Source organism: Eleutherodactylus coqui, chromosome 2 (genome assembly GCF_035609145.1).
Source record: "Eleutherodactylus coqui strain aEleCoq1 chromosome 2, aEleCoq1.hap1, whole genome shotgun sequence".
NCBI classification, from domain to species: domain Eukaryota; kingdom Metazoa; phylum Chordata; class Amphibia; order Anura; family Eleutherodactylidae; genus Eleutherodactylus; species Eleutherodactylus coqui.
The window spans coordinates 225,011,338-225,026,068 of record NC_089838.1 but is presented as its reverse complement, the minus strand read 5'-3'; the positions used below and the strand labels follow the sequence as shown (position 1 = coordinate 225,026,068).

The following is a 14,731-nucleotide window of genomic DNA, read 5'->3' as shown; positions in this document are numbered from 1 at the left end:
AATCAAAAAGTCCAGGCCACAGAGAAAGGCAGAGATTGATTTGCTAATGTTTATTGTTTCACTTATGGAAACATATGGCATACCAACTGAACAAGTCATTCAGAAAAAATCTAAATCTAAATCTTGGTATTTGTATAGCGCCAACTTATTCCGCAGCGCTTTCAGGTAATTATTACTTATTACCCCCCACCAAGCTGGGTTCTCATTTTACCGACCTCAGAAGGATGGAAGGCTGAGTCAACCTTGAGCCGGCTACCTGACTCATGCGGGGATCGAACTTGCAACCTTCAGGTCGTAGAAAGCAGCTGCCTAACATTTTTTATGTATGGTCAATGTAAGAGCAGACGTCATAGAGTCAAGTAGGTAGTGTTGCTGTAGCATAGATACGATGCGGGATGTGCTGTAATCTCTACTGCTGTCTGAAACTCTTTGAACAATATTATATAAGGATTGCACTCCTATCAGTACATTTCCTGCTTTTCTAATTATAGTAATGTAATTTTTAGGATTGGTTGTACGGAGAGGGAAATCTGGAATTGTGCCTATAAATAGTGCATAGATGACTGTAATTTTGTATTACGTAATATTTTAGAATATCTTAGAGTAATTTTATTTCTGTGTGGGCTGAATTATTTGCTTGCTATACATACAGCTCCTGTTCCTGGTATTTATAGACTATGAGTCAAGAGCATAGTGATGTACTTATTGTATGTTTCCGAGAGAAATGTGCTCATTATCATATTCATACTGTGCAATTATTATTGTTAGTAATTGTATCTGCTTTTAGCACCTCTTAAAGATTCCTTTTGAATGACAAATTGCAATTAACTTTCAATACAGAATATTATCATCTTTAAGACTTTGTCAGCGTGGTACACTGTAATGAATGCAGTGTGGAGTTACAACAAGGTGTGCTTTGTTACATAGTAGGGAATTGCTAGTGATCATTGGGAGCATGTCTAATAGGCAATCAACGAGCAGGAGGATATGAAATGAAAACTGCACAAAATTGCAGGTTAATTGCCAGTATTGGCAGCATTACAAAAAGGGTTTGCTTCTTCTCTGTAAACTTGGGCTGTGCCTGGTATGGCAGCTGATGCCCATTCAAGTGACTAGGGCTGAGCTGCAACATCAGACACTGTAAAGAACTGCTTCCCATATAGAGTGGATGCATGAATCGCCTTTCATCCACATGCAATGAATGTCCCTTGGTCCTTTGTACAGTCTTTGGGACTATTTATATATGTACCGTAATTAAGATCACCTTTAGGCCTTAGTCAGACGGGCGTTTTTAGCCGCGATTTGCGCATGCGCATGCGTCCGGCGATTTTATAAAGCAATTGCTTTGCAATGGTATCGGACACATGAGCGCTTTTTATGCGCTCGTCCGATAAATTATAGAACAGAAATCGCAGATCGCACCTATCTGCGATCTGCGATTCCTGTTCTCTTCTCTATATGCGCTCAATGGGGCCGGCGGCAGCAGCGCCGACCCCATTGAGAACATATAGAAGACAAATCATTCTTCTCTGCCACAGCTGTAACAGCTGTGACAGAGAAGAACGATGTTTGCCCATTGAATTCAATGGAGCCGGCAATACAGCCGCTCCATTGAAAGCAATGGGCTGCCGACGTGCGCAGGGTGAATTGTCGGGAAGGGCTTAAATATATAAGCCCTTCCCTGCAATTCATCCTAAAATGTGTTAAAATAAAAAAAAATTGTATACTCACTCACCTTTCCGCTGCAGCCGGAGTCCAGCCGTGGCCGCTGTCAGTTCTCCTGAACTGCTTCTCGGCACTATTTAGCCGGCGGGGCTTTAAAATCCCCGCCTGCTGAATGATCTGCCTCTGATTGGTCACAGCCCTGACCAATCAGTGGCAGGTTTCACTCACACACCCATTCATGAATTCATGAATGGGTGAGTGACTGCTACCTCTCAGCGCTGAGCCAATCAGGGGCAGGTCTGACTCACATCCATTCATGAATTCATGAATGGGTGTGAGTGAGACATGCCTCTGATTGGCTCAGCGCTGAGCCAATCAGGGGGCAGGTCTGACTCACACCCCCTTCACACCCACTGCAGGACGGCCGCGCGGAGCTCCGGCTGCCGGGAGAAGGTGAGTATATATATATTTTTTATTTTTACACATTTTAGGATGAATTGCAGGGAAGGGCTTATATATTTAAGCCCTTCCCAACAATTCATCCCGGGCTCGCCCGCAGCGCATTGCTTTAAATGGAGCCGGCTCTATTGCCGTCTCCATTGAATGCAATGCGCTGGACAGCTCCGGCCCGTTTCTAATGAAACGTGGCTAGGAGCAGATTTTCGGGCGATTTGCGGGCGACTTGCGCGCACCGGTCACGCGATTTGCGGATGCGCATCCGTCTCGTATCCCATTTAATAATCTAGTTATCTGCCTTTGAACCCGTTCCAGCTCTCTAACCTTTTTAGTATTTGGAGCCTAAAGGCCCATTTACACACACAGATGATCGCTCAAAATTTGTCATAAACTGACAGTTTTTAGCGATCGTTTTGCATAGGTACTAATGGGCTAAATCAGCCCTTTAGTACTTCATTTCATGTGTTTAGAGAACAGCGGGTGGTCTGTTCTCTAAATACATCGCTATTGTTCTTAAACAGGACAGCGCCTGCTAACAGCTGTTAAAGAATGTTATCAGCACTATCCGTGGAGAACACAGCGTGCGGTCTGTTTTATCTTATCTGGAGGGACAAGGATTTCATGCGGACCTGAAGTCAGCAATGGACAAAAAGTGCCCGATGGGCGCACATTTACACACAACGATTATCGCTCAAAAGATGGCTTTTCACTGAATTTCGAGCGATAATCGTTGTGTGTATCATGGCTTTAAAACTGAATCCCATACACAAAATGTGGTCTTACAAGTGATTTACGGAGGGGTAATATTACATTTGCAATCACAGTTTATCTATCATTTTATGTGTCCTAAATCTTATTTGCCTTTTGCAGCTGCTACTTGACATTGAAGGTTAATAAGGCTAAATAACAGCAGGTGGGAGAGCTGTTTAAGTAAAGCCGCTCTCACACAAGCGTTTTTTACAGTGTTTATTGCGGCGTTTGAAATACCCAGTAAAAAACGTTTCTATTGATATCAATGGGGCTTCTCATACGAGCGTTTTCAAACGCTGTCTGCTCTATTTTAGTGCTTGTCAGAGTTTTTGTGACTTTTCTTGTTTGTTGTGGCTCAGCCAATTCATAAATCCCGTCTCCACAACGTGATTGGTTCTTCAAACTCTACTCAGCCAATCAATGCAGAGCTGGATGAACCAAATACAGCTCTTGCATTGGTTCATTGCGTGCAGCATTGATTGGCTGAGTAGCTCTGGATGAATCAATCAGAGCCATCACTTCCTGGAGGTGGGATTTTTGAATCCCACAACCAGGAAGTGATCTTCTGTTGGCAAACAAGGACTGCAGAACGCCCAGCGAAGCTCCGGGGAGCAGCGGGAGGACCCAGACCAAGCCTTTTAGGTAAGTATTCCCTTTTTAAAGGGAACTCAGCTAGCCCTTATTTTTTTGGGGGGGGAGGGCTTAACCTCCTCATGATAAAATCGCGTGAGTTTACTGCTGACAGTAGTGAAGCGCTGCATGATTTTTTCACAAGAAAAATGCAACTCTGACGCTACAAAATTGCAGAAACACAGCTGTGATATCACCGCGATTTTGTAGCGCCGATATCGCTGTCGCCTGTGTGAAAGAGGCCTCAATCAGTATCTGTTTCTTTTTAGAGTTGATGAGGCTGGTGTACTTACTTTATACAACCATGCCGATATGGATTATGAATACTTTTAAAATGTTTTTCCATCTTTTAATATCAAGTGGAAAAACTTTCCAAAAGTATAATACAGCCATTCTGATATGGATTTTCAAAGTAAGTACACCAGCCTACTCAGGTTTAAGAAATCTATTTAATAATGTATGTGCCGTGCATTGTGCAAGCTGTTGACAGATCCCCTATAAAAATCAGTAGCCCATCCTAAAATCTATGCAGATTATTGCCACCACTTGCATTGTGCTGCATTCATCCAGAAATATTGTCAAGATGACTGTTTTTCCTGTTTTGATGCTACAGTATTACGGTATCAAATAAAATCGTCTGGTATTGTAGGGTCATAAATGTAGATATGTTTGAGTAGCTAAGAAGTATAAGGGAATGACTCTTACAGGACTCTGGGTGGCTTTTCCTTAAGAAATGTGCACATTTCATTGTAGGAATTGAATAGAAAGAAGATATTTAAGATAATGGAGGTCCAACAAGGCAAAGCACCTGATCTGTGACAGTATTATGTGACCAGCAGGTGCTATGTACTATCAGTTGCAGTAAATTCAGAACACTATGACATTTGATATGTGCAGTGTTGAAGATACAATGTAATGCTGCTGATGCCGATTGTTACAGCATGAATACTATAAGGGCACACATACTTGGCATCCTAAGAAAAGTACCTTTGAAAATTTAATTTTTAGACTTTTTTCAGATTACAGCACAATAATGATTACATGCAGAATTAAAGCATAATGCTACAATAAATAATGCATAGCCTTATTCTATGTGCAATGTAAATTCTTGTATATAACCTCTGTCATGTGTTTTAATAGATGTTGATAAAGGCGAATTGTGGACACTTCAGTTTTCCCAGACCTACAACAATGCTTCTGTACAATAAAAAGTCCTCCATTATCTATTCACACAATAAACTGTTTAGTAAATGGTAAAGATGAAAACACGGCACTCCCTGACTTTTCAGATCGGTGTGTTGTACGTTTCACGTGGCATCAAGCCTATCCTTCTTATTAATATCACTTAGCTTAATTTTATGTCAATTTGAAGAGGTTTTCACATATGTTTTTTCGTCGTCATTTCTGCCTATATCTTGAAATCTTTGTAAATCATGAAGTACATGGGGCTAGTATTAGGTATATTGCATTGTGATGATGGAATACCTGATAAGATTGTATCTGTACATCATCATGTTATGTTAGTTTTCTATGCTGTAGGCCGGCTGAACACGAACGGATTTGCACTGCGGAGTCCACGGTGGGTGTCTGCACCGCAGATCCACAGGAAATACCGCTCGTAAGATGCTATAGAAAAGTCCTTCTTCCTGCACATGAGCAGAACATGCTGCGATTTCTGCATGAGGAGGAAAAATAACAGCATGTTCCATTTTAGTGCGGATTCCGCATGAAAGGCTTCCATTGAAGTCAATTGACATTGTGGATAGGTCGCAGGTACCCACGTCATCGCCTAGGAAAAATAAACATTTGAAAAAAAAACTGTACTGCGCATGTCCAATGGCTCGCCATCCGGACCATCCGCAGGAGAGATAATGAAAAAAGAAGACAGGTACATGGGTCGCTATCCGGCGTCAGAGCCAGATTCCGCCATGGGCTCCCACATGCAGAATCCGGCTTTGCCGTGTGCAGGCGGTCATATTCTCTCTTATCCAACCTATTTATGTACATGTCCTCATGATATGAAATGTATAAATAAAATTGTGTATTACTTTATTGTCTGTTTGGTATATAAATCCCCATTTCTTGCTTTATTGGAAATGTTTAGCAAATACATATTTGGTGCAGATCTGTTTGAATGAAACGTTTATTCCAGTGCATGTTATTGGGGTTTTACAAATACATGTTAAACAACGTACAGCACAGTGAAGAAAATAAATCAAATATAGCTAACGTAATGGACAGAGCAATTCATTAGAGTCTAATAACATATCAACACTTGAGCCAAGAGGTACATGAAGGTACGAGTGCATAAAATAGAATCTCATGCCTGAAAATCCTACTCCCTAAAAATGACACTTTATAATGGAAGAATAATAATGAAATGATGAAAGAGTGCAAGTGCAATAGTAATAGCCACTTCAGAAAAACAAGAATAAACATGGCCACTGGAACTAATTTGAGTGGCTAGTTGAGCTGCTTTCATTTTGCAAGGAATTGAGAACTAGAATCTGAATGGTTGTCTTTGCACTAGTACTGATATGCAAATGAGAGATGGAATAATGCCCCTGCAGCACTATCTATTGGGAGGTACACTACCGTTCAAAAGTTTGGGGTCACATTGAAATGTCCTTATTTTTGAAGGAAAAGCACTGTACTTTTCAATGAAGATAACTTTAAACTAGTCCTAACTTTAAACAAATGCACTCTATACATTGCTAATGAGGTAAATGACTATTCTAGCTGCAAATGCCTGTTTTTTTGTGCAAAATCTACAAAGGTGAATAGAGGCCCATTTCCAGCAACTATCATTCCAGTGTTCTAATGGTACAATGTGTTTGCTCATTGGCTCAGAAGGCTAATTGATGATTAGAAAACCCTTGTGCAATCATGTTCACACATCTGAAAACAGTCTAGCTCGTTACAGAAGCTACAAAACTGACCTTCCTGTGAGCAGATTGAGTTTCTGGAGCATCACATTTGTGGGGTCAATTAAACGCTCAAAATGGCCAGAAAAAGAGAACTTTCATCTGAAACTCGACAGTCTATTCTTGTTCTTAGAAATGAAGGCTATTCCATGCGAGAAATTGCTAAGAAATTGAAGATTTCCTACAACGGTGTGTACTACTCCCTTCAGAGGACAGCACAAACAGGCTCTAACCAGAGTAGAAAAAGAAGTGGGAGGCCGCGTTGCACAACTAAGCAAGAAGATAAGCACATTAGAGTCTCTAGTTTGAGAAACAGACGCCTCACAGGTACCCAACTGGCATCTTCATTAAATAGTACCCGCAAAACACCAGTGTCAACATCTACAGTGAAGAGGCGGCTGCGGGATTTTGGGCTTCAGGGCAGAGTGGCAAAGAAAAAGCCATATCTGAGACTGGCCAATAAAAGAAAAAGATTAAGATGGGCAAAAGAACACAGACATTGGACAGAGGAAGACTGGAAAAAAGTGTTGTGGACGGATGAATCCAAGTTTGAGGTGTTTGGATCACAAAGAAGAACGTTTGTGAGACGCAGAACAAATGAAAAGATGCTGGAAGAATGCCTGATGCCATCTGTTAAGCATGGTGGAGGTAATGTGATGGTCTGGGGTTGCTTTGGTGCTGGTAAGGTGGGAGATTTGTACAGGGTAAAAGGGATTCTGAATAAGGAAGGCTATCACTCCATTTTGCAACGCCATGCCATACCCAGTGGACAGCGCTTGATTGGAACCAATTTCATCCTACAACAGGACAATGACCCTAAACACACCTCCAAATTGTGCAAGAACTATTTACAGCAGAAGCAGGCAACTGGTATTCTATCGGTAATGGAGTGGCCAGCGCAGTCACCAGATCTGAACCCCATTGAGCTGTTGTGGGAGCAGCTTGACCGTATGGTACGCCAGAAGTGCCCATCCAACCAATCCAACTTGTGGGAGATGCTTCTAGAAGCGTGGGGTGCAATTTCACAAGCTTACCTCAACAAATTAACAGCTAGAATGTCAAAGGTGTGCAATGCTGTAATTGCTGCAAAAGGAGGATTCTTTGACGAAAGCAAAGTTTGATGTAAAAACAATGTTATTTCAAATACAAATCATTATTTCTAACCTTGTCAATGTCTTGACTCTATTTTCTATTCATTTCACAACGCATGGTGGTGAATAAGTGTGACTTTTCATGGAAAACACAAAATTGTTTGGGTGACCCCAAACTTTTGAACGGTAGTGTATATTTCCCATAAATCAATGACCCACTGTCTAATGAGCCTTGCAATATAACTAAGGAGGATATATACAAGCTGTTAGAAGGTCAGACATTTATTCATAAGATAGCTACATTTCTATAGGTGCTGCTGCAAAGGCATTATACCATCTCCAATTTGCATACAAAATTACCTAAGAGAGCATTGCATAGCCTGTAAGTCTCACTAAGCCTACTTGTTGCTCTTCGCAAGAAGGAACAGTACTCCTTCTTGGTCCATTAGTATTGATAAATATTTTCCAGTTACTAAAAGGTCACTATAATATCTATTGCTATATCCATGATATTTAATGGACTTGTAAGGGGCAAATACTATTGATGACATATCCTCAGTATAGGTCACCAATAGTTAATCCCTGGGGACCCATCGCTCTGGATCCCTGATGATCAGCTGATCAACTGGCCCGGGTAGCAGGGTTAGACATCATCATAAGGGTTGGATGCAGAGGCGTCATAGAGGCTTAACTCCCATTGAAATGGGAGTGAAGCCCTCTATGAAACCAATGACCTTTATGACACCTACGAACCCTATTATGATGTCCAGCCTCGCTGTACTGACAGAGGACCAGGCAATCCTAAGGATATGTCATCAATAGTATTTGCCCAGAAAACCCTTTTAACTAAATTACTTGGTTAATCTAACCTTGACAATTTGTAATAGATCTAACAGAACAGAGGATCACTAGAGCTCTTTTTAAATAAATCAACATCAACCATGAACTATGTTTTTACAGTTTTGATTAATTGAACTAGACATAAGTTTATAAGTGACGTTGGTTGACAGTGCCTTAGCTGACTTATATTGAGAAAATCTGTTTGTGTCGTTAATTAATTTCTAAGTTCAGTAAATACATGTGCTATGCCATTAAAGCAAAACTTTTTCTCTGTTAAGGTGGAATCCAGACATATATCCGAGAGGAGAAGAAAACGAAATGGCTTCATTTCTGAGAAAAACACATCCGAGCCACAAACTCTTGTGAGACATTTTCATTTCTATATAGCGGTCTTTTGTGATATTGTGATATATGTAAAGTTCATGTTTGAATAGCTTTAAATGGACAATATCATGACAACAAACTATGTATAAATCAATAGCACAATCAAATCTAAGGAACTTTTGTAAACTATTTTATTCGAAGAAAATGCCTGTTTCTCCACGTATAAGCCACTGATACGTTTTTCTATCTCACCCCAGTCCTGGACTTACAGCTCCACTACTCAGTGCTGCTGTATAAAGTCCTCCATGCTCCAGCTCCGGCTCTCCTCTTTAATAATAATAATAATAATAATAATCTTTATTTGTATAGCGCCAACATATTCCGCAGCGCTTACATAGACAGGGGATACAGAAAGACAAAAGTACAAAAAATTACAGAACCACGGTTACAATCGTAATCAGCTGATGGAAACAATAGGGGTGAGGGTCCTGCTCCAACGAGCTTACATACTACAAGTAATGGGGTGATACAGAAGGTAAAATGGCTGGAGGTGTGCACAGTATCGCGTGCTGGAGAGTGAGGGATGCTATATACAGACAACAGTCAGACATTTAGCTATGCGACAGCAGGATCAATATGACTACAGGAGCAGTTTATGACGGCTAGCAGGGATTGCAGTCAGTAGGTCAGGGAACATGTTATCAGGCGGTGTACAGAAGGGTTTGTTTAGGGAATGCGGTATGCATCCCTGAAGAGGTGCGTCTTTAGAGCACGCCTGAAGTTTTTCGAGTCCTGGATTGCCCGGATGTTCTTTGGTAGTGCGTTCCAGAGGACCGGTGCTGCTCTGGAGAAGTCTTGGAGGCGGGAGTGAGAAGTTCGAATTAGAGGGGTGTGCAGTCTAGTTTCGTTTGCCGAGCGGAGAGCCCGGGCTGGGTGATGGATTGAGATGAGGGAGGCGATATAGGGGGGCACACTTTATGTGTGTTGTGCACGGCAGACATCATAGGAGCTAGTCTCCAATCCCTTTTCAGCTGAGCTGTCAGAAAACTGACAATTAGAGATGGAGCCTACAAACTGTTGATAGAAGCAAAATACAAGTCATATAATAGCCAGAAATAGTGTTAGGCCTCCTGTCTACTGGCGATTGTTCATTGTGTTACCCTGGGGGATAATCCGGTCTCGGGTAACGCAGTGAACGCTTTCCATAGCATTGCTATGGAAAGTGCAGCCACGGCGTCCATTAGCAGAGAATCATAGCGATTCGCCGCTCGTGGGATCTAATCGTGGCATACCGCGATTTGCCGCGATTCTTCGAGGTGAGCCTATCTGTCATATAGGCTCACCGCAGAGAACTGACAGCGGTCGCCCTTCCCTTCCCGCAGAGGAATATTGCTGGCCATATTCCGCAAAGGCCGTGGACAGGGGGCCTCATTCCTCATGTACACCTCTAATTCTGAAAAGTTACCCGAAACAACAGGTGTGCTTTTAAGAATAGCATCCAAACTTTCTATATAAAAACCAAAAGCAGGAATAGATTTCAATTTCTGGCACATGACCAGTCAAATATGTGCTTATTTTTTTTAAAGGTGTGTGCCTCTTAATAAATTTGGCACATTGTACTACAGTTAAGTGTGTATGGATCAGCAGTCTTCATAAATTCACTTCATTGTACAGTATAACACATCATGATAGGATGTAAGATGCTTAATTTAATTAACTTAAGCAGGCAAAAGTTTATGTAACATTTCAAACTAAAGAAGGAGGTATCAAAAGTATAAGACTTGGACGGCAGCTGTCAAGTGAGCAGAGCAGATCTAAGAGAATGATTATATAGTGTATCGGTGTGTTGCCATCTGTGGACTGGTCTGTGACAGCTTTGCTATTTACATTTGCTTGGTCAGGATTTCAGTACTGGTTCAGTGAATGGTTTAACAATTCCGCAGAGGGAAACATACTTTATTTGCAGTTGCATGGAAACGCAGTAGTTATGGGGACCCATAGAATCAGAAGTGAGAACATTGATGAGCAAGAGGCTTATATGCTGTTCTTGAACATGGGCACTATTATGGCTGCTTGCTACAGCAAGTGGGTTCCCCCTCCACCTCTTCCTGCCAGTCGTGGGCATTGGCAAATTCTGAGTTTTCAGGCGCCATACCATACGCAGGGCTTTCAGTGTTGCCTGGCTTCAGCTTTTCTTTCCCCAAGCAATCCTGAAAGGTGCCTGAACAATAGGTCCAGTTGGGTCCTGTGAAGGTGGTTTTAGTTCTCATTTGACTCCTGAGTCTTTACCCATATCTGGCTATCCTGGTTTCCCATTGTGACAACTTTGGGGTTACCAGGCCATCGGATCGCCATATTTCCTCCACCAGATGGATGGTCACACAGCAGTAAACCACTTCCAGGCTAGACATTTGGTACAAACACAGTAATTCTATCCATTATTGTTACAAATCAACAGAAATCAAAGCACAATCTTCATACTGTTATACATCAAGTGTACACGAATATATGCAAGTCCCTGGCCATCTGGCCACTAAATAAAATCGGTATTGCCCTGCGTACCATACAGGCCTACTGTCTCAAACACATAGCAGAGGGTCCATCCCATTGTACCCAGTCAGGATGCCAATCTAAGGACCATCCACCCTTGTCAGATTCCTGGTTCTCCCAGGTAGCAGCAGGAGTTCCACAGCAGACCAGTGCTTGGTTTCTAATGGGCCAGAATGGACCTCTCAAGGACCAGTAATGGAGGGGAATTTCTGTTTTGCAGCCACATCGCCCCGAGTGTTAGCTGATTAATAAAAAACAGAAACCTCCTCTGTGCTGGAGATTTCCCAAAAAGCCTGCCCTTAAGCCCCCTAAAGGCCATTCTTAGTATTGCCTTCCAACATCCATATTCTGGCTTTCCAATCTTTGTTCCTTTCTTTGACTATAATTCACATGATTGCGTCTGCCTGACTTTCTCCCTGTCTCTCCATTTTGCATGAACTCTGCCTGGTATTTCGACTATGTCTCTGCCTGTTCTCTGGTACCTTGTCCCTTAAACATGGAAAATGTCTTTGCAAAAACAGGTTTAATGATAAAGTACGTAGTAATTAATGTATTTAAATTATTATGTAGTTCTACATCACTTCTCTGTCCTGGCCTTCCTATCCAATGAATGATGAGATGCTCCAGCTCTATATAGCAAATCATTTATGTTAATTTGTCTTGTCATCAGTTCAAGAAGGCTACATGTTGCTATCACATTGTTAATATGTGACCCAAAATGTAGTCATGGCTATTATTACCACATGTGCTTATGCTGCTTTATATAGTTTTATATTTTATAGGATAAAAAAGAGATATGTTATTGACTTTAAAGTCATAGTTTAATATAACAAATCATTTCTAATTCTCATACTGATAATATTGCCTCAAATATGGCCACCTATTGTCAATCAGAATTTTAAAAAAGTTATATAACATTAGCTTTGTTTTACTTAAGGCCCATTTACACGCAAAGATAATCCTTCAAAGGACTGAAAGATTGAATGATTTTGCGATCTATTTGCATAAAGTGTTATCATCTTCATTTGCATGTAAAAGGGCGTTCAAGAGCTGTTTGCAGAGCCCAGCATGTGATTAATCATACACCTAGCTGTGCACACAGCTGTATTGTTCGTTCTGCTAGCTGCTGATGGCAGATTACAATGTTATCTGCCATCTCCCTTGGAGATAACAGCATGCAGTCTATTGAGTGATAAATGTGTTTAGCTCTTAGTAGCTGATGGATTTTAAGCTCATCTTAAAATCATCATTCAAATGAAAAATTTGCCTGCGTTTAGATGTAACAGTTATTATCGCTCATTTTTGGTCGTTTGAACGATTTTGAGGGATATTCGTTATGTGTAAATGGGCCTTTAAATATCATTAATATTTTGTTGGTAATTCTAATGATTTCTGATGATTACTTTCACAGCACCTCTATTCTATACCCAAGGGAAATCTACCACCTGGATCTCCCACTCAAGGGGTGGTTTATGGAGTTGTACAAAGGACTGAAAACAACCATCAAAATGAGGTTGTTGTCTACGAATGGTCCTCCCATCAACTGAAAGAAGAAATGAATTACATTAAAGATGTAAGTACAGTACAGTTGTTCATGTCAGCATGTTGTATTCTTTTAAGACCAGCATATGCATTTTCTTATGAAACTGATACAGCAACTATTGTCTTACATTAAAAAGAATCATGTGAAAGTATGAGATTTTCTTAGTTATATAGATGATGGTACTTGAGATTAGCTGGATCATCTTCCAATTCCTTAAGGCCACTCTCACACATGCGCTTTTTACCACAGTAATTACAGTAGATCACTCCCATTGACTACAATGGGGCCTCACAGACCTGCGCTCGTTTTGAAGCGCAGTCTGCTCTATTTTGTTGCGTTTTTGCGTTTTTTAACACACCCCATCACCCATCCCAATGATGGATGTGCGTTAAAAAATGCTGTCAGACCCATTAACCTGCATCCGAAAATGACGGTAAAATTGCGCCAAAATACCGCGATCAAAATCGTGGTGTTTTGCCAATGCTATGTGTTAGAATAGCCTAAACCAATTTGCTTTTCTTAACCTAATGCATATATAATTATTATTGCACTGCAGGTTAGAGTGACCTTGGAACAGATAAGAGAGAGAATGTTCGGAGAATACGATGATATGAAGCAGAAAATTAAACATCTTACTCAAGAAATGAAGGTAAATGCTTAAACTCCACATTGTACAATGAAAGATGATGATTCTAAATGTCAGTAAAAGCATAAAATTGACAAGTAATCTGAATATAATATTACTAGTCGGTGTAATGGCTTAACATATATAATAACATTGCTTTCTTAACTCCACTATGATTTCTTAGCAACTTCATACAAATAAAAAACAAAATATTCCCCCCTCCATTTACATTTTATATACAAAATCGGTGTTGGTAATTATTCTAAATCATCTCTAATCGTTATTACTGGGAGTGTCCTTTACATATAATAATTTATTAAACCACTAACAATGATCACTGGGTTTAAAAAATGTTACGAGTATCTCATTAGGTTTTGGTCTGTGTGGCTTGACAGATAAAACACATTGCAACCACTTGTTTCATCAATACAAGCCATGGAGCAATACAAAAACACATTGCAGAGCTGCAATTATTTGCTGTTAAATGTACATGATTTTACCACAGGGGCAGTATCAGTGCCGGTGGTCACTCAAATGAACAATTAATCATGATGATTGCCCAATGTAAACATACCGAACAATCAAATGATAAAATGTTTGTTTATCACATCTTTTATGCTGACATAAAAATTATCTTTTGTCAACCACACGTCTCCTCATGTAAACAGGGGTGTACTGACTACAATAATGAAGTGTATGGGAGTAGAGAGCAAACAAAAGACAGAACAAGCAATCGTTTGCACGAAAGTTTATGGGCTCCCCTAAAATTGCTGCACATAAATGTAGCAAACAAGCGCTGTTCGACTTGCGATATCATCAGTTGGTGCTCATTAAAGGCAATTTATCTGCTTGTGTAAAAGGACTATTAGCCGAGTTAATTAAGTTGACAATAAATCAAAACTATTTTTTATGTGTAAATAAGACTGTAGTATTATTTCTGAGCTGAGTGTCCAAGCACCAGATCTGACACAAACCCGAGTCCACGCTGGACAAATATACACCAATAAGTAATGTGGCGAACACAATGATCACTAACCAAACACAACAAGAAAAAATCTAACTTTAACATGCTTTGATGGAAAAAAAACCCTTCCTAAAGCGGCGTGATTGTCCTGATAAGGACAGTCCCACGTCCCGAACATGGGCCACCTAAACTGCCACCACTATATAAAACAAGTGCACCAGCAACTTATCTGACAGATGGCTAAATTCAGGAGGACAGGAACCAGACCACAACTCCACCAACTTCGGATGAATAATTAGTGTTCTACAAGCAGAATATGTATACTTCCATTATGGTTGATTGGCTGGTCAAGGGAAATACAAAACACTA

At 40.6% G+C, this 14,731-nt stretch overlaps 1 protein-coding gene across 3 annotated transcripts in view; it reads left to right on the top strand.

Moving 5' to 3' along the window:
• The window catches only part of MYZAP (myocardial zonula adherens protein), a 131,739-nt gene that overhangs the window by 54,933 nt on the left and 62,075 nt on the right, over positions 1-14,731 (top strand). For all 3 annotated transcript variants that reach the window (XM_066592545.1, XM_066592544.1, XM_066592543.1), the window contains exons 3-5: positions 8,635-8,718; positions 12,642-12,803; positions 13,330-13,422. In XM_066592545.1, the coding sequence (XP_066448642.1) occupies positions 8,635-8,718; positions 12,642-12,803; positions 13,330-13,422 (339 nt within the window). The remainder of the gene's footprint in view (positions 1-8,634; positions 8,719-12,641; positions 12,804-13,329; positions 13,423-14,731) is intronic.